Below are 18,709 nucleotides of genomic sequence, written 5' to 3'. Positions count from 1 at the left end.
ATTTTTGGAGAGACAGGGTCTTGCTATGTTGCCCAGGCTGGTCTCAAACTCCTGGCTTCAAGTGATCCTCCTACCTCAGTCTTCCAGTGTGTTGGGATTATAGGCATGAACCACCCCCTCCCTGCCACCAAGGGTCTTGTTGGGGACTGGCACCCCTGTAGTTACAGCCACCTATTCTGTGGACTCAGCAGGACACAAACACAAGTTTCACAGGGTCAGACTTTATTAGATACACAGAAGGCTGAATGGGGCCTTGGTGCCCTTGGTCCTCTTCAGCCCGGAGACAGCAGACTCCACAAGGGGCTCCCAGGATTCAGAGCAGGAGCACACGCCTGACCTCCGGCCAGCCAGCCCTTCAGGGTGTCTCGGGGACTCCCTGAGATCTGGGGCCTGGTTGGGAGGGTTGGGTTTGGAGGGGATGTTCCAGGGGGCCTCCGTGGCTCTGGAACTAGACTGACGACTTTTGGAGAATGAGCTCCAGAGAAACTGGCCTCTTTGGGGCAGAGCAAGGCCTGGGCTTCAGGGAGGTAGTGGCCTGTTTTGGTGCCCGAGGTGGAGGCCCGGGGAAACATTGCGGGGAGTTTGGTGATTGAAGGCCTGCAGACCTGAAGCTCCTGGTCTGGGAGGGTGTGCCTTGGACTGGGTCGGCCTGGGCCTGAGCTGCTGGAGGCTGAGATGCTGGCGATTGATGCCCACAGGCCTGAGTAGCCTTGCCCTGATGCCCTACTTCCTTCGGCCTTTTTTCGGGCAGCAAATGCAAGGCCCTGGCCTGGCCCTGAGGCAGGCGGAGGCCGAAGCCGATGCCTATCCGGAGTGGCCCAGATTCCTGGCCCTGCACACAGGGCAGTAGTTGAGGGAAAGCAAGCAGCCGGGGTCCTGTCCTGTGCCTGGGGAGGGGGCAGGAGGGGCTGCGGGGCCGGAGGCACACCAGGCATATAGGATACTCCACGACTGGGGCCTGGCCGGTTCTGCCTAGCCACAGGTGCTGCAAAAGCAGTAGCCGCAGGTCGTGTGCGATGCGGCGGTGCCCCAGCTGGACCACCAGGGCCTGGGCCAGGGCCCCTGGGTCCCTGAACTGTGCAGGATCCTTCTCGCTTGGCACGCATCTCTCCACCATGCCAGGGGACCCGGACCTGATGTCCCTGTACTGATGCCAGCGCCATGTCTGCCTGTTAGAGTGGAGCCTATGAGAAGGTGGGCTGGGGCCTGGGGAAGTGAGTGTGGAGCTATGCAGGTCCTCGGGGTGGGAAGGGGACTGGCAAGGTGAGTGGGGAAGTGAGGAGTTCTGAGGCTGGGAGGGAGAAAAGGAAGGAGTCAGAAGGGGAGAGGGGTACAGCCAGTGGTTGGAGGGAGAGGATGCACGTGGATGGGGGAGAGAGAGGTAGTTCTGGTGAAAGAAAGTGGGGAAACTTGGGAAAGAGGGAGAATAGGGACGTGGAGCAAAGTCAGAATTTGAGTCACAAGAGCCGAATTGGAAGCCAGGAGAGGGGGATGCTGGTGGAGGGGAGGAGGGACGATGGGGAGGGACGATGGAAGAGAATGGTGGGTGAGAGGGAGGGAGGGACTGATGGGGAGAGAGAGGCTGCAGGTTGTGAGGAGAGGAGTCCACACGCTGTGAGAAGCCCCAAGTGGGGTGCCCAGGGAGCACTGAGGTCTGTGGCAGCACCTGGTCCTTGTTTTGAGGCAACATCGCCTTGAATCCAGAAGGAACTGGGGCAACAAGACTAGGGATGAGAGACCTGGCAGAGTCAGGACCAGTATCTCTGAGGTCAGCTGTGCCTGAGAAATCAAGGCCACCTTCTGTGTGCAGAGCGTGGCTCCAGCCTGGTGTGGGCGCAGGTGCTGGTGGCAGGACAAGGGGACACCCAGCCCTCCAGCACCAGGCTCTCTGGGTGTTCAGGCATGAGCATGAACCTAAGCTTGGCTTCTCACTTCTTTGCAGTCAACCATTGATGAGGGATGTGTGGGGATGGAGAATCACAGCTGCCTCTTGGGAGTGGAGGGGCAACAGCGATTATCTGGGCGGGGCAGTGAGGAAGACAAAGCCCATAGGACCTGGAGAGAAAAAGAGAGAACCCAAGACATTGGGAGAATTGGTCCGTTTCTGGCTCTGCCTCATGTCCCCAGTTCCAAGCTGAACTCACCAAGACTTTAAATCCACGTCACCTTTGGGATCAAAAGAACTGGCAAAATGCTCCAGGGAAGATGAGAAGTGGGGAGGAGAGGAATAAGGAGGAAGGGAGGGTAGGATGGAGTTGGAGGACGGGTTTGGGGGATAAGAGCTGAGTTGGGAACAGGAATTAAGGGTGTTCTGGTGCTGAGCGCTCTTACCAATGAGAATTCCTCTGGGCTGTGTTTCACGGGCACTTCAGCGTTGAGAGGACCTGGGAGAGAGGAGCAGAGTCACCAAATGGTAGATACACCTTTCTCTGTCCCCAGCGTCTAACACTAAATGCACTCTGACCCAGGTTTCTGTCTGAGCCCTGAGTTTTGCCCTCAGTCCTCCTTTAGCCAGGCAGAGGGCTGTGGTACAGGTTTTTATTCTCCTAATCCTGACTCGGGGGTTCTGCAAGCATCCCAGTGTCCTGCCACTCTGGTTCCTCTGACCCCTTATTGCCCCTAGTGCTGATGTCCTCTAGCTCACCCTGGCCCAGACAGAGATGCCTTATTATACCCAGCAGCAGAAGGAATGGGGCCAGCTGGTAAAAGCCTCTGGGAGACTGGGACTTTGTCTAAGGGGTGGCGCCAGGGTCGCCGCCCCCAGTGGGAGCTGGGGGCCCCATTCCCTGAGTTCAGTTCTCCCTGGCAGCATGTGCCTATGTCACAAAGGTCAGGTGCTGACATCACAGAATCTCCTCCTCGAGGCTCTGGGACCTTCTTGAAGAAATCATCCAAAGGCTGGCCCTTGATAACCCTGTGAAGCAGGCAAAATTCTTCAGTGCACTCAGTTTCTCCTTCAAGACCCAGCCCCCACCTCTACTCTTGGCCTATACACTTTACAGCTCCTTCATCCATCGCTCTCCCCACTAACACAGCCTGTCTGGGCTAAGCTCATGCACCACACCTTTCTCTCCCTTGGGATATACCTATTATATGTTTTAATAACTATTTTCTTAACCGATTTATTGGGATATAATTCACATACCATACAATCTACCCATTTAAAGTGTACCATTCGATGTCTTCTAGTATATTCACAGGGTTGTAGAACCATCTCCACAATCTAGTTTTAGAACATTTTTGTCCCCCCAAAAATAAATCCTGTACCCATTAGCAGTTGGTCCCCACTCTTCCCCCAGCCTCTGGAAACCACCAATCTACTCTGTTTCTATAGGTTTGCATATTCTAGACATTTCATATAAGTGGAATTATACAATATATGGTCTTTTGTATCTGACTTCTTTTACTTAGCATGTTTGCAAGCTTCATTCATGTTGTAGCATGTGTCATTGCTTTATTCCTTTTTATTGCCAGATAATATTCCTTTGTGTGGATATGCCATATTTTGTTTATCCATTCATTAATTGATGGACATTTTGGTTCTGTCTACTTTTTTTTTTTTTTTTGAGATGAATTCTCACTCTGTTGCTCAAGCTGGAGTGCAGTGGCACAATCTTGGCTCACTGCAACCTCCACCTCCTGGGTTCAAGCAATTCTCCTGCCTCAGCCTCCTGAGTAGCTGAGACTACAGGCGTGGGCCACCATGCCCGGCTAATTTTTGTATTTTTAGTAGAGATAGAGTTTTGCCATGTTGGCCAGGCTGGTCTCGAACTCCCAACCTCAGGTGATCCGCCCACCTCGGCCTCCCGAAGTGCTGGGATTACAGGCGTGAGCCACCGCGCCTGGCATGGTTCTTTCTACTTTTTAGCAATTATGAATAGTGCTATGAACATTGTTGTACAAGTTTTATGTGAACATATGGTTTCATTTATCTTTAGATATATAGAAGCAGACTTGCTGGGTTACATGGTGAATCTATATTTAACATTTTGAGTAACTACCAAACACTGTCTTCCAAGTTGGCTGTACCAATTTTCAATCCCATCAGCCAGGTATAAGAGTTCCAATGTTTCTTTATCCTTACCAACACATGTTGTTGCCTGTCTTTTTTATTTTAGCAATCCTAGTGAGTGTGAAACGGTATGATATTGTGGTTTTTATTTACATTTTCCTAATGACTAATGATGTTGAGCATCTTTTCATGTGCTACGGGATATTTGTTTATCTTCTTTGAAGAATTGTATATTCAAATCCTTAGCCTATCTTTTTAAAAGCCAGTCAAATTTAGCAGTGGGGTGTTGTATACCAACTTTAGTGACCTTTTTTTTTTGGGGGGGATGGAGTCTCGCTCTGTCGCCCAGGCTGGAGTGCAGTGGCGCAATCTCGGCTCACTGCAACCTCTGCCTCCTGGGTTCAAGCAATTCTCCTGCCTCAGCCTCCCGAGTAGCTGGGATTACAGGCGTGCACCACCATGCCCAGCTGATTTTTTTTTATTTTTAGTAGAGATAGGGTTTCACCATAATGGCCAGGCTGGTCTCAAACTCCTGACCTTGTGATCCACCCGCCTCAGCCTCCCAAAGTGCTGGGATTACAGGCATGAGCCACCACGCCCAGCCGGCTGTGGGTTTTCTATTCTTTTTTTTTTTTTTTTGAGACAGGGTCTCACTCTATTGCCCAGGCTGGAGTGCAGTGGTACAATCGAGGCTCACTGCAGTCTTGACCTCCTGGGCTCAAGCCATCCTCCCACCTCAGCCCCACCAGATAGCTGGGACCACAGGCACACGCCACCATGTCTGGCTAATTTTTGTATTTTTTTGTAGAGACAGGGTCTTGCCATGCTGCCCAGGCTGGTCTTGAACTTCTGAGCTCAAGTGATCTGCCTGCCTTGGCCTCCCAGAGTGCTGGAATTACAGGCACAAGCCACCATGCTCGGCTGCCTTTTTCATATATGCTTTTTTTTTTTCTTTTTGGAGACGGAGTGTCACTCTGTCACTCAGGCTGGAGTGCAGTGGCACGATCTCAGCTCACTGCAGCCTCAGCCTCCTGGGTTCAAGCGATTCTCCTGCCTCAGCTTCCCGAGTAGCTGGGAACTGCATCGGGCAAATCTTCCCATTTTATTCCTAAATAAGATAGCTACGATTTTTAAAAAGTGGCCAGGCGCAGTGGCTCACAGCTATAATCCCAGCACTTTGGGAGGCTGAGGCAGTTGGATCACTTGAGTCCAGGAGTTTGAGATCAGCCTGGCCAACATGGTGAAACTCCATCTCTAATAAAAAAAAAAATAGAAAAATTAGCCAGGCATGGTGTTTTGAGCCTGTAATTCCAGCTACTCGGGAGGCTGAGGCAGGAGAATCACTTGAACCTGGGAGGCGGAGGTTGCAGTGAGCCGAGAACGCGCCACTGCACTCCAAGCTGGGCAACAGAGCAAGACTCCATCTCAAAAAGAAAAAGATTTTGTAAAAAGCTACATACCTCCTTCACAGTTTGCCCACAAGGAAATTCCCTGTAGGCCAAACAGTTCTGTTGAATTTCACCTTGGCAATGTAAATTGATAGCTTATCTTCACAGGTGCAGGCTAAAGGACAGAACTCAAAGTCATCATCCCTCTGCTCACCTGACACTAATGCATATCTGATTTGCTTCCTCTGTCCTACTGTCTATGTAAAAATGCAGATTCACTGAGCCAGACTAAGGGTTAAGTGACTGTTCCTTTAGCCCCCTCTCACAGGTAAATTCTATATTCAGTGAAAGGCTGATCAGAGATTCAAAAGTGGCCGGGCATGCGTGCTCACGCCTATACTCCTAGCACTTTGGGAGGCCAAGACAGGCAGATTGCTTGAGCTCAGGAGCTCGGGACCAACCTAGTCAATGTGGTGAAACCCCGTCTTTACAAAAAAAGTAGCCGGGCGTGGTGGCACACATCTGTAGTCCCAGCTACTTGGCGGGGCTGAGGCAGGAGGCTTGCTTGAACCCAGGAGGTAGAGGCTGCAGTGAGCCAAGATTGTGCCACTGCACTTCAGCCTGGGTGACAAAGTGATACCCTGTCTAAAAAAAAGAAAGCGACTCAAAAGAATGCAACTGTTTGTCTCATCCACCTATGACCTGAAAGCCCCCGCTTCAAGTTGTCTCGACTTTCTGGATTAAACCAATATGCATCTTACACGTATTGATTGATGTCTCATGTCTTCCTAATATGTATAAAACCAAGCTGTACTCCAACCACCTTGGGCACATGTCATTAGGACCTCCTAGGCTGTGTCATAAGCATGTCCTTAACCTTTGGCAAAATAAACTTTCTAAATTGATTGAGACCTGTCTCAGATACTTTTGGGCTCACATCAAATTGAGGAAGTTCCCTTCTGTTCCTAGTTTGCTGAATGATTTTATCATTAAGGGGTATTGGATTTTGTCAAACAGCTTTTTCTGCATCTGTTGAGATAACTATGTAATTGTTGTCCTTTATTCTAGCAATATAATGTATAACATTAGTTGATTTTGGGGTGTTAAGCCAACCCTACATTCCTGGTATGAATCCCACTCGGACATGGTGTATAGTTCTTTTGATACGTTGCTGGATTCTGTTTGTTAGTGTTTTGTTTAGGATTTTTGTGTATACATTCATAAGGGATATTGGTCTGTAGTTTTCTTGTGAGGTCTTTGGTTTTGGTGTCAGGGTAAAACTGACATTATTGTGGGGACAAGAGTGACTTTATTTTAAATGCTAATCTGTCATGTAACTTCTGACTAACCCTGAGTCTGGGAATGACTCCAAAATGTCTAGTTGATGTATTACTCTTTATGTAGGAAGACCTATTCATTGTAAATTTTGCCTTTCCTCCAAAACAGCCCTTGATGCTGTGGCATCCATTATAGGGTGTGATACCTGCAGCCTTTTCTCAGCCACCTACACATTCCTTCCAGACCATGTGTGTATTTTTCCCCATGAGATAAGCCCTGGTTCTGGGGGGTTGAGGTTCAGAGATCTACCTGTCTTGCAGCCACCCAAGACCATGCTTCCATCTGTAAGTTCCTCCTAATTAATCACCCTATACTGACAAACTGGATTTGTCTGCCTTCTTTGGCTTCTTGGCTCCTTCAGCATTTGGGGGTCACTTTACATATACAGTTTTTTCAGGGAACAATTATAGAATGAGTTGGAAGTGTTCTCTCCTATTTGTTGGAAGAGTTTGTGAAGGGTTGGTATTAATTCTTTATTATTTCAATATTTGGTAGAATTCACCAGTGAAGCCATTTGGTTCTGGGCTTTTCTTTGTGGGGAATTTTAAAGTTACTAATTTGATCTCATTTTATTTCTTTTCAGATTTTTTATATCTTCTTGAGTCAGTTTTGGTACTTTATGTCTCTCTAGGAAATTGTTTCATCTAAATTATCTATCTGTTGGCATACTGTTGTTCATAGTATTTGCTTGAAATCCTTCTCATTTATGTATGGTCAGTAGTGATTTCCCCTCTTTCATTTCTTATTTTAATAATTTAAGTCCCCTCTCCTTTATTCCTTGTCAATCTAGCTAAAGTTTTATCAATTCTGTTGATCTTTCCAAAGAACCAGTTTGTGGTTTTGCTAATTTTCTCTATTGTTTTTCTATTTTCTTTTTCTTTTTTTTTTTTTTTGAGATGAAGTCTCGCTCTTGTCCCCCAGGCTGGAGTGCAATTGCGCGATCTCAGCTCACTGCAACCTCCGCCTTCCAGGTTCAAGCAATTCTCCTGCTTCAGCCTCCTGAGTAGCTGGGATTACAGGTGCCTGCCACCACGCCTGGCTAATTTTTGTATTATTAGTAGAGACGGGGGTTTCACCATGATGACCAGGCTGGTCTCGAACTCCTGACCTCAGGTGATCCACCCGCCTCGGCCTCCCCAAGTGCTGGGATTACAGGCTTGAGCCACTGCGCCCGGCCTGTTTTACTATTTTCTATTTCATTTATTTCTGCTCTAATCATCATTATTTCCTTCCTTTTGCTTGCTTTGAGTTTAGTTTGCTCTTCTGTTTCTAGTTTCCTAAGGAGGTTAGTTACTGATTTGAAATTTTTTCTCTTATTCAAATTTTTTAAACTTTTTTTTTTTCTGAGACAGAGTTTTGCTCTTGTTGTCCAGGCTGGAGTGCAACAGCGCTATTTCAGCTCACTGCAACCTCCACCTCCCGGGTTCAAGCGATTCTCCTGCCTCAGCCTCCCGAGTAGCTGAGATTACAGGCACCTACCACCATGCCCGGCTAATTTTTTTGTATTTTTAGTAGAGACGGGGTTTCGCCATGTTGGGCAGGCTGGTCTCAAACTCCTGACCTCAGGTGATCTGCCTGCCTCAGCCTCCCAAAGCTCTGGGATTACAGGCGTGAGCCCCTGTGCCCGGCCATTTTTTTTTTTTTAATATAAACATTTACAGCTATAAATTTTCCTTCTTTTTCACTGCTTTAGCTGGATCTCATAATTTTGGTATGTTGTGTTTTTGTTTACATTCATCTCAAAGTATTTTATAATTTTCCTTGCAATATCTTCTTTATCTTACTGATTGTTTAAGGATGTGTTGTTTAATTTCTGTATGTTTGTGAATTTTCAAAAGTTAGTTCTGTTATTGATTTCTAATTTAATTATATTGTGGTTAGAGAATATTATTTGTATGCCTTCAGTCCTTTTAAATCTACTGAGGCTTGTTTTATTTATTTTATTTTGAGATGGAGTTTCGCTCTTATTGCCCAGGCTGGAGTGCAATGGAGCGATCTCGGCTCACTGCAACCTCCGCCTCCCAGGTACAAGCAATTCTCCTGCCTCAGCCTCCCAAGTAGCTGGGATTAAAGGCATGTGCCACCACGCCCGGCTAATTTTGTATTTTTACTAGAGATGGGGTTTCTACATGTTGGTCAGGCTGGTCTTGAACTCCCAACCTCAGGTGATCCTCACGCCTCGGCCTCCCAAAGTGCTGGGATTACAGGCGTGAGCCGCCGTGCCTGTTGAGGCTTGTTTTATGATCCATTCTGGAGACTCTAACATATGATCCATTCTGGAGAATCTTCCATGTGCAATTTAGAAGAATGTGTAGCATTATGTTGTTGAGTGTTATTTGATGTCTGTTAGGTTTAGTAGGTTTATAGTGTTTCCCACGTCATCTATATCCTTATTGATTTTCTGCCTAATTGCTTGAAACCTGTAATTTTAAGATAGGTGGGAGGATTGCTTGAGTCAGATTCTATCTCTGTTGCCCAGGCTGGAGAGCAGTGGCACGATCATAGCTCACTGTAACCTGGAACTCCTGGGCTCAAGTGATCTTCCCCTCTGTCCCAACAGCCTCCTGAGAAGCTAGGATTACAGGCATGCACCACTGCACCTGGCTAATACAATTATCATTTGTGTAAATTTAAAATTTATTCATACAACAATGCACAGGTTTCAGTAACGCATACTACATTAGTTATCTATACCTGCTTCCAAATTACCCCCAAACTTAAGCAGCAATAAACATTTATTATCTTCTGTGGCTTCTATAAGTCAGGAGTTCTATGGGCGAGAGCAATTTAGCTGGGTGATCTTGGCTCGGGGTCTCTCATGGGTTGCACTCAAACCGACAGCCAGGGCTGCAGTCATCTGGAGGTCGAACTGGAGCTGGAGGATCCATTTCTGAGGTGGCTCACTCCCATGGTTGGCACGTCGTGGTGGCCTCAGTGAGAGGCCTGGTGTCAGTGAGAGGCCTCAGTTCCTCACAACATGGGCATCTCCACAGGGCTGCTTGGATATCCTTAAGATAGCAGCTGGCTTCCCCCAGAGTGAGCGATCCAAGAGGGAGCAAGGGGGTAGCTGCACTGTTTTTATTATTTATTTTTTTTTGAGACAGTCTCACTTTGTCGCCCAGGTGGGAGTGCAGTGGCATGATCTCGGCCTACTGCAACCTCTACCTCCTGGGTTCAAGCAATTCCTGCCTCAACCTCCCGAGTATCTGGGACTACAGGCATGCATCACCATGCCCGGATAGTTTTTGGGGTTTTTGTTGTTGTTGTTTGTTTTTTGAGATGGAGTTTCGCTCTTCTGCCCAGTCTGGAGTGAAGTGGCGTGATCTCAGCTCATTGCAACCTCCGCCCCCGGGTTCAAGCAATTCTTCTGCCTCAGCCTCCCACGTAACTGGGATTATAGGCATCTGCCACCACACCTGGCTAATTTTTGTATTTTTAGTAGAGACAGGGTTTCGCCATGTTGGCCAGGCTAGTTTCGAACTCCTGACCTCAGGTGATCCACCCACCTCGGCCTCCCAAAGTGCTGGGATTACAGGCGTGAGCCTCTGCACCCGGCCTGATGCACGTCTTTTCCATCTCCTTTCTATATGTTCACATAAGCACATAAAACTTTACATTTCTATTTTTTATTTTTTGGTGTATTTTTTTACATGGCTGGGGTCTTACTATATATATTGATCTACAACTAGCTTTTTTCACAACTGTATGTTTTGAAGAGTTTTTTATGTCATTTAACAAAGGTCTGTCATTATTTTTATTACTGTACATTATTTCATAGTATGGAAATGCCAAAATTTATTTAATGACTTCCCTACTGATGGACATGCAGGTTGTTTCCTTCCTTCCTTCCTTCCTTTCTTTCTTTCTTTCTTTCCTTCCTTTTTCAAGACAGTGTCTCACTCTGTCGCCCAGGCTGGAGTGCAGTGGCGTGATCTTGGCTCACTACAAGTTCCACCTCCCAGGTTCACGCCATTGTCCTGCCTCAGCCTCCTGAGTAGCTGGGACCACAGGCACCCACCACCACGCCCGGCTAATTTTTTTGTATTTTTAGTAGAGATGGGGTTTCACCCATGTTAGCCAGGATGGTCTCGATCTCCTGACCTCGTGATCTGCCCATCTCAGCCTCCCAAAGTGCTGGGATTACAGGCGTGAGCCACTGCATCCGGCCCTTCCTTCCTTCCTTCCTTCTTTCCTTCCTTCCTTCCTTTCCTTTCCTTTTTTTTTTTTTTTTTTTTTTGAGACAGAGTCTTGCTCTGTCACCCAGGCTGGAGCCCAGGCGATCTCGGCTCACTGCAACCTCCGCCTCCCGGGTTCAAGCAATTCTCCTGCCTCAGCCTCCCGAGTAGCTGGGACTACAGGTACGTGGCACCACACCCAGCTAAATTTTTGTATTTTTAGTAGAGACGGGGTTTCACCAAGTTGGCCAGGATGTTCTCCATCTCTTGACCTCATGATCTGCCTGCCTCTGCCTCCCAAAGTGCTGGGATTATAGGCATGAGCCACCGCGCCCGGCCTCTTTTTCCCTTTCTCTGTGGTGGGCTGCATATCTTTCTCACTGTACATCCACCTTTTTACTTTCTCCTTACTTATTTGATCTCCCCTGAGGTTCGAGAATGGGGGACAAGGGACATCAGGCTGGATTCTGCTACAGGCAGAGGTCCCTGGAAGACAGCAGGGGCTGCTGTGGCAGATTCACGATTCCTTCAGCCCGCCTTCTCCTAACTAGCTCTTGGAGGATGTGATGCAACTCAGGAACACCATGGTCCTTGCCTTCAGAGACCTCATGTCTAGCACGGGGACAGACGTGTGAGTAACCCATGGGAGGCAGGCTAGCATCAGGTGAGGGGTAGCCTTCCAAGTCCAACTGACGGCTTGGGTTTTCATCCCACCCCACCACTTAACGGATGTTTGACATTGGGCAAGTTATTTCACCTCCCAATATCTCAGTTCCCACACGTCTAAACTGAGTCTCTTTTTTTCTTAAAAGGTTGCTCTGAGAAATAAATAAGATACTTAGCACAGTGCCTGGCACACAGTAATCTATGAATATTGAACTGTTGGGAAACTAGCCAGGCTGTGGTCGTACCAATCAAACAGGGACCCATGGGCTCTGGGCCTGCGGGATTTGAAGTCTTCACGAATGAAAGGCGGAGACCTGAAGAATGGGCAGTACCTCCTGGCAGAGCTGGAGGAAGGTATTCTGGGGCGTGGAAAGGTAAATGTAAACACAGAGTGGAAATCGCAGGCATATTTGGGGCATGGCAAATCGCGCCCTGTGGCTGGAAGGTCACGTTCATTGGCAAAGGGAGGAAAGGCCTTTCAGGGATGTATGCAGGCAGCCTTCTGGCACAGATGAAGGAGGTTCAAGTCCTCTCCATGGACTTGAGCTCCAAAGCGGAAGTCACAGGTCCACCATAGGACCACTGTTGAGGTTAGGCATGGCCAGAAAGGAGCTCTCTTCCCCACTATCCTCCTGCCTTTTTCAGCATGGGCCTCCTCCCAAGGCTTGGCCACTCCCAGCATCCAGCACCCCCACCTCTCAGTCGGGTTGGGAGGCAGGCGGAGGCTTTTCGCGGGGGCTGTGCCTGGTGGGCGGTTTTCCCAGAGCAGGGAGCAAACAGGACTGAGTTGGAGCCAGCTTCCTCGGATGTAGACATTGCTGGCTGGATGACCAGCCACAGCCAGCTAGCTTGAGTCCAAGGCCTCCTCAGGCACTGTGCTTCTGCTCTGTGGGCTGCAGCCCCATAGCCCAGTGGGGTGGCATGTCACAGAGGAAGGCCAGAGGGCCACCAGCCATGCCAGGGGTGGGGCATAGCCAGACTCAGGCCAAAGCACGGTTGCTGCCAGGCGCTGACAGGAAGAGGAGCCGCCTCAGCAGGACAAGGCCGGACCCGTGGGAAGAAAGAAGCTGGAGCAACCAGAGATGGAGCAGAGCTACCCCTGGCCCTCGAGGGACCAGGGCTGGGGGCCTGGCTCTTGGCAGGGTAAGGAAATCCTGCACCTGCAGAGGGGTCCAGGGGAGGAAGGGGTTGGAGGGTGGGGAGATGCCACCTCTGATGGCACAGCCTCACTCAGTATTACCATTCCTGCCCAAGAGAGGGGACACTGGCCCCTTAGACTCCAAGGCGTCATGCTTTGGGTGGATGGGATAGATCAGAGCTGGTCTTAACCAGAGTGCAGCTCAGAGAGCTGCACTAACTCACTTCTCTTGAGGAAACTAAGGCCGGGAAGAGGGATGTGAATTTCCCAAGGTCACTGAGCAGCAGCCAGTGGTAGGACTGGGACTTCAGCCTGTGTGCTTTGACCCCTGGTTCTGTGTCTTTCCTCTTTCCCACAGCAGCCTCATCATCTCAGGACCTGGCTAGGTCAAGGGTCAGCCCTCCCAAACAGGGTGTAGCTCTGAACTCCCCCTGGCCCCAGCACACCCTGATAAGCAGGATTCAGATTGGGCATGGGACAGGACAAAGTCTCTGAGGAGGCATGAGTGGAGTAGTAGAGAGAACACAGGACTCTGGGTTCTGAGCCAAGCTCTGCCATCCTGCACCCATCTGACCCCTGGCCAGGCCTTCCCCCAACTTCCTCAGCTGTGAAACGCAGCAGGGCTGAAGATGACATAGGTGGGCAGAGGCCCTCTGGTGCCTACTGCTAGACACCCTTCTACTCTGGTGGGAGACCTTGTGCTCAAATGCTCTCAGGAGTCAGGGCAGTTGGGAGTCCAGGTCACACGCACTCACTGGGGCCCTCTGTGCAGAGCGAGGCCAGTCCTGAGAATGCCGCGCGGGAGCGGAGCCGGGTCAGGACGCTGCGCCAGGCCTTCTTGGCCTTGCAGGCTGCTCTGCCTGCCGTGCCGCCCGACACCAAGCTCTCCAAGTTGGACGTGCTGGTGCTCGCCGCCAGCTACATAGCCCACCTCACCCGCACACTCGGCCACGAGTTGCCTGGCCCTGCCTGGCCGCCCTTCCTGCGTGGACTCCGCTACTTGCACCCTCTCAAGGTAAGTCACAAACCCTGGGACTTGAGAGGCAGATCTTAATGCCCAGGGCCTTGGAGAAAGGGATTGGAATGACGGGGACATTGGACTTGGGCCCCCTGCCCTGTGTAGAACTGACATCGGGGCCAATTTCTCCTGCTGTCTCAGAGGGAGAGGAGCCAAGGCTGACCCTTGGGGCTGCGCTGACCCTGGGTTTCTCATGGGAGTGTGGCTGGAAATGGCTTCATGGGAATGCACCTCCTTGAAGAGGAGGGAAGGACTCTGGGGTTCTTAGAGTCACAGGGAAAAAAGGAGCAGGTTCCAAGTCTGGGGCCTGGGAAAGGAAATTGTACCAAGGAGAGTCCTAGATCCCCATGCAGCTTCAGCCCGTTGTGCCTGCCTTGGTGCTTTCTAGGCTTCTGTTGCAGGAGAGATCTGCCCTCCAGGAGAACAACGGTCTGAGGGACCGTCATTCTAGAAGCAACCAAGCTGGGGGAGTTAGCAGGGAGCAGTACAGGGAAGGCGCGCACCACTTGCCAGACTGCAATCTAACTTTTCTCAACCTCAGTTTTATTACACGTAAAATAGAAGCTAACATGAGCCTTACTTCTCTTCCAGAGTACAAAATGGAAAGTCTAATGAACATTAATCATCTTTGCAATAACAGCTAACAGTTGAGTGCTAAAGATAGGCCAGGAGCTGGGTTAAGTACGTTAGTGTATTTTTGTCTTTTAATCCATGCAAAAACCAAATGAGGATTACTTTACAGACGAGGAAACTGAAGCTTAGGGAGGTTATGAGGCTGAAAGCGGTTTGAACCCAGGAGTGTCTGACTTCAGACCCCATGCTCATAGACACTAAACAGACTCCAGGGACAGCGCCATAAGGAGCTGGTTGAAGAGTGCACTGTGTTAAAAAGGAAGGGTCATCTTTGCCCTCTGAGGATAACATTACAGTGGTATCAACTTATTTATTTATTTATTTATTTATTTATTTACTATTTTTTTTGAGACAGAGTTTCACTCTGTCACCCAGGCTGGAGTGCAGTGGCACAATCTTGGCTCACTGCAACCTCCGCCTCCTGGTTCAAGTGATTCTCCTCCCTCAGCCTCCCGAGTAGGTGGGATTATAGGCGTGCACCACTATGCCTGGCTAATTTTTCTATTTTTAGTAGAGACAGAGTTTCACCACTTTGGCCAGGTTGGTCTCAAACTCCCGACCTCAGGTGATCCACCCACTACGGCCTCCCAAAGTGTTGGGATTACAGGTGTGAGCCACCACACCTGACTATTTATTTATTTACTTATTTTTGAGACAGGGTCTCACTGTCGCCCATGCTGGAGTGCAGTAGCACAATCATAGCTTACTGTACCCTCAAACTCCTGGGCTCAAGGAATCCTCCCATCTCAGCTTCCCCAGTAGCTGGGACTACAAGCTCATGCCACCACACCTGGCTTTTTTTTTTCTTTTTTTTTTTTTTGTAGAGACAAGGTCTCACTTTGTTCCACAGGCTGGTCTCAAACTCTAAGCTCAAGTGATCCTCTCACCTCTCAACTTTATTTTTATGATAGTTTTCACCACCTGTTTCCCCTAAATGTCATAGTTCTGAAATGTCTTGAAACTTGATTTTTTTTCTTCAATGCAAATATAGCTAAAATGTACGAATTTGAGACTAAGTGGGGGAGCTCTGAAATGTCCGTGGTGGTACAGGGTCCTGGGATGATATAGTAGTTTCCTTAGCTGTAAAATAGCGACCAAGGCAAGGCCCTTGCTTGTAGTAGGTGATCAACAACTATGCTGAAGAATGAACCAGTGAGGGCCCAGTTAGGTCCAGCACTCCAGCACATCCACGGGGTGAGGCAGTTGGCCAGGAAACAGCTCCCTCAGCCCCCAGGTGGAGAGGTTGTGAAGAGGAGGGCGACCTCAGGGCAGTCAACCTGGTGTATTCTGGGACTGCTCATGCTCCTGCTGGAAAGATGGGCAATCCTTGGAGGACCCAGCTTGGAGTTTTTCCTGGCTGTGCTGCTCTACCCATTGCCCAGCCTCTGGCTGTTGCCAGCTCTGCCCAGGCCACCTGATCTTCTGTCCACCTCCCTCCCAACAGAGGGCTGCTCTTCTTGGGGCCCTCTCCCTCCTCAGATGGCTCCTCCTGTGTCTCTCATCCAGGCTGTGGGTGATCAGGAGAATGTGTGGGGCTGTACATGATGATGACCCTGATCAGAGCAGTGATGGCTGGGGAAGGTGTCAGGGAGGGATGCTGGAGAAGGCTGGGTTTTGGATGTCAAGGATCCTGGACCACGAAGGGCTGCAATAGCAGCATTTCTCACTTCCCAATCTGTGTCTTGCAGAAGTGGCCGATGCGATCTCGTCTCTATGCTGGAGGCCTGGGGTACTCCGATCTTGACTCCACCACAGCCAGCACTCCCAGACAAAGAACAAGAGATGCAGAGGTGGGGTCCCAAGTCCCTGGAGAGGCAGATGCTCTCCTTTCCACCACACCACTCTCACCAGCTCTTGGTGACAAATAATTATCACACTCGCCCTTTTCTCCTAGACTGTGACTCATGCTTAGGGACCTGGATTTTCTACCAGCCCCCAGATTCTCAGCCATCAGACTGGACCCAGACTCAACTCCCAAGTTCCAGCATGCAGACCAAGAGAAGCAGTAGCACTTCTGTGATGGACAGTACCCAGAGGGGCACAGGTTGGAGAGCCTCCTCCTTGGTCCCCAGGAGGGGACTTCCCCATGGCTCTTCTGTGACAGCTACTGGGAAGTGGGAGAGAAAGAGGTATAATTGGGCTCAAAGTTGAGCTAGGGAACCACCCTAGCTTTCTTCCCCTAAGGTTTTTACAAACCCTCTGCAGATAGCGAAAAGGCAGGTGCAGAGGGAAGGGCCTGGGATGGCACCAGCCCCAGGTGCTGATGGGAAAGCCAGGTGGCCGGATAGGCTCCTGGTAGCTGCAAGTGTAAACAGATCTGGGCTGGGTCACACAGCCAGAGGGGAAACTGAAGAAGGAAATGTGCTTTCTAACTGCATCATGAGATGCTTACCTGATGTTAGAGAGATAGTGAGGAATTCAGGATTCCTGCCTCTGTAGTATGGGCTTTTCCAGAAGCTGCCCCTCACCACTACATTTTCTCTCTCTCTCAGCTCCTGCACTCTTCCACTCTTTTCTTTTCTTCTTTTTATGTACAGATGGGGTCTTGATATGTTGCCCAGGCTGGCCTCAAACCCCTGGCCTCAAGTGATCCTCCCACCTCAGCCTCCTAAAGTGCTGGGATTACAGGTGTGAGCCACCATGCCCAGCCCCACTGTTTTCTTGACATGAGTTATATCTACAGGTTAAGCCATGCCATACATCTTGCATTGCTTACATTCCAGTTTCCAGAGAAACTTTTAGATAGTCCCAGATGCCTAGTTTGAGATCTTAACTAGAAGCAATTCTACCTTAATTGAACCAAGCAGCAACTTATGGCCTTAAATATGAAGGATATTGACAGAATCAATTACATCCTTGAAGGACCTTAAGAGAAGATCAGGTATATAGGGGGTGATCATTACAGTCTTCTCTTTCCATTGTGTTAGAAACCTGCCCTCAAGCAAAAATGAGATAGGCCTGCCTTCAACTGTTCAACCACTCAACTGGCTCCTTGTAAAATTTGTGTTCGAGGCTTCCCTGGCTCTGGAGTTATTTCTACAGTCTATTAGCTCCCTAGGGCCAGCTCCACCTCATGGAGATCGTCCTTCGGGGCCTTCTCTAAGTCCTGCCATGGGGTGCCAGAAATGTTATATAGCTTCAGTGAAACTCATCTCTGGCCCTAAAGAAATAACTTGAGGACTAATCATAGAATCTACACACACTGAAAATAACTTTCCAGATCAGATATAGCCTCAAACCTGGCACCTGAAGTCCAGACAGGGAACAAATTACCTTTCCGTTAAATTCCAGCCCTTCAGAGTGGGAGGGGACAGGCATGACCAACTAGAGTTCCAACAAGGTTATCCTTAGACACACACCATTGTTGTCATCATGAATGTAAGTGAGCTCTGGGTAGGCTGGGAAAGGTTGGGGTCTGGGTTCTGGCATGACAGGACCCTGTACCTCCACAGGGCTGGCCAGGGCAGAGCTGAAATAGGGCTGAGGGTGCAACTGAGCCAGTTGTGGTAGAGGTAGAAAAAGAGACACAGAACATCCCAGCCCCGAGCTGCCTGGGATGTGGGAGAACAGCTGGAATGTGGCCGGGAGCCATGGGGAGAAGGCCTCGGCCAAGGCTGAACTCGTAAATCTGCCTTGAACCAAGTCTCTGCAGAGGGACCCTGAAGAGCTTGTGCAGAGCTGATGTGGGCAGCTGGACAGGGCCAGGCAGGGGCAGAGGCCAGGTGTGGGAGGGCATGAGCACAGTGTTCTTCACAAGACCATAAAAGTCCAGCTAGAATGTTCTATTTTTAAAGCCAAACAGCAGTATCTTCCTGGTTGAGTTCACGGCAGTGGTAGGAAGAGAAGCAGATACATTTCCTCCTCAGCTGGTGGTACACTGTTTTCCTGGGGATGAAGGGAAATTGGCTTGGGGTGTGTGTCGGGGTTCTCCAGATAGCATGGAGCTTCTCCTGACAGTAGAGTAGATTTTGGGTTGGAGCTTGCCCCACCCTGTCCTGCTCAGACTCAGGCCTTTGCCTAGTAACATTAGAGCCGTCAGGGGTGACCTCATGGCCCTGGTGGAGACAAGGAGGGCACCGGAAGCATGACGCAGGTGGAGGGCTGCAGGAGGCAGGTCCCATCACTACAAGTTTCTCAGGCTGTCTTGGGCCCTTTCCAGGCAAAGCTGTTCTCCTTTGTGCCCAGGACAGTCGTGGGGGGTGGGGCAGAGGCCATCTCCTCCAGCCACAGAGACCCAGCCCCGTCAGGCCAGCAAGCAAAGGGGCCTGGCAGGGGGCAGGGTGAGCCAAGGGAAGGCCCAGGGGATGGATGGGAATAACCAGAGGATGGACTGGGCCCTCC

At 49.7% G+C, this 18,709-nt stretch overlaps 2 protein-coding genes across 7 annotated transcripts; one reads left to right on the top strand and one right to left on the bottom strand.

Annotated features, from left to right (window-relative positions):
- Positions 1 to 205: 205 nt before the first annotated feature.
- Positions 206 to 2,825, bottom strand: PRR30 (proline rich 30). 4 transcript variants are annotated; one of them, XM_054547725.1, is made up of 4 exons: positions 2,645 to 2,825; positions 2,332 to 2,384; positions 1,667 to 2,055; positions 206 to 1,169 (listed from the first exon to the last, which is right to left on the bottom strand). In XM_054547725.1, the coding sequence occupies exons 3-4, from the start codon at positions 1,688 to 1,690 to the stop codon at positions 273 to 275; spliced, it is 921 nt and encodes a 306-aa protein (XP_054403700.1). In that variant the 5' UTR covers positions 1,691 to 2,055; positions 2,332 to 2,384; positions 2,645 to 2,825; the 3' UTR covers positions 206 to 272. The 4 variants fall into 4 exon arrangements, with proteins under 4 accessions (XP_054403700.1, XP_054403701.1, XP_054403698.1 ...); XM_054547726.1 differs by having other exon boundaries at positions 2,675 to 2,825; XM_054547723.1 differs by having other exon boundaries at positions 206 to 2,055.
- A 9,627-nt stretch (positions 2,826 to 12,452) lies between these two features.
- On the top strand, positions 12,453 to 16,677 carry TCF23 (transcription factor 23). 3 transcript variants are annotated; one of them, XM_054547722.1, is made up of 4 exons: positions 12,453 to 12,722; positions 13,490 to 13,732; positions 16,057 to 16,158; positions 16,263 to 16,677. In XM_054547722.1, exons 1-4 carry the CDS (start codon positions 12,501 to 12,503, stop codon positions 16,278 to 16,280), a joined length of 585 nt encoding a protein of 194 aa, XP_054403697.1. In that variant the 5' UTR covers positions 12,453 to 12,500; the 3' UTR covers positions 16,281 to 16,677. The 3 variants fall into 3 exon arrangements, with proteins under 3 accessions (XP_054403697.1, XP_002812239.1, XP_063569569.1); XM_002812193.2 differs by lacking the exon at positions 16,263 to 16,677 and having other exon boundaries at positions 16,057 to 16,236; XM_063713499.1 differs by lacking the exon at positions 12,453 to 12,722 and having other exon boundaries at positions 13,358 to 13,732; positions 16,263 to 16,671.
- Positions 16,678 to 18,709: the final 2,032 nt, after the last annotated feature.

This window comes from Pongo abelii, chromosome 12, assembly GCF_028885655.2.
Source record: "Pongo abelii isolate AG06213 chromosome 12, NHGRI_mPonAbe1-v2.0_pri, whole genome shotgun sequence".
Classification (NCBI taxonomy): domain Eukaryota; kingdom Metazoa; phylum Chordata; class Mammalia; order Primates; family Hominidae; genus Pongo; species Pongo abelii.
This window is presented reverse-complemented; position numbering and strand designations above follow the sequence as displayed.

What these genes read in the sequence shown, in the direction of transcription:
- PRR30 (XM_054547723.1), bottom strand. Translation starts at nt 1,690, where the DNA reads ATGTTGCCTCAAAACAAGGACCAGGTGCTGCCACAGACCTCAGTGCTC.
- TCF23 (XM_002812193.2), top strand. Translation starts at nt 12,501, where the DNA reads ATGTCACAGAGGAAGGCCAGAGGGCCACCAGCCATGCCAGGGGTGGGG. An exon ending in GGGGCCTGGCTCTTGGCAGG is followed by an intron (nt 12,723 to 13,489) that starts GTAAGGAAATCC and finishes CCCTCTGTGCAG; the next exon opens with AGCGAGGCCAGTCCTGAGAA. An exon ending in GCTACTTGCACCCTCTCAAG is followed by an intron (nt 13,733 to 16,056) that starts GTAAGTCACAAA and finishes TGTGTCTTGCAG; the next exon opens with AAGTGGCCGATGCGATCTCG.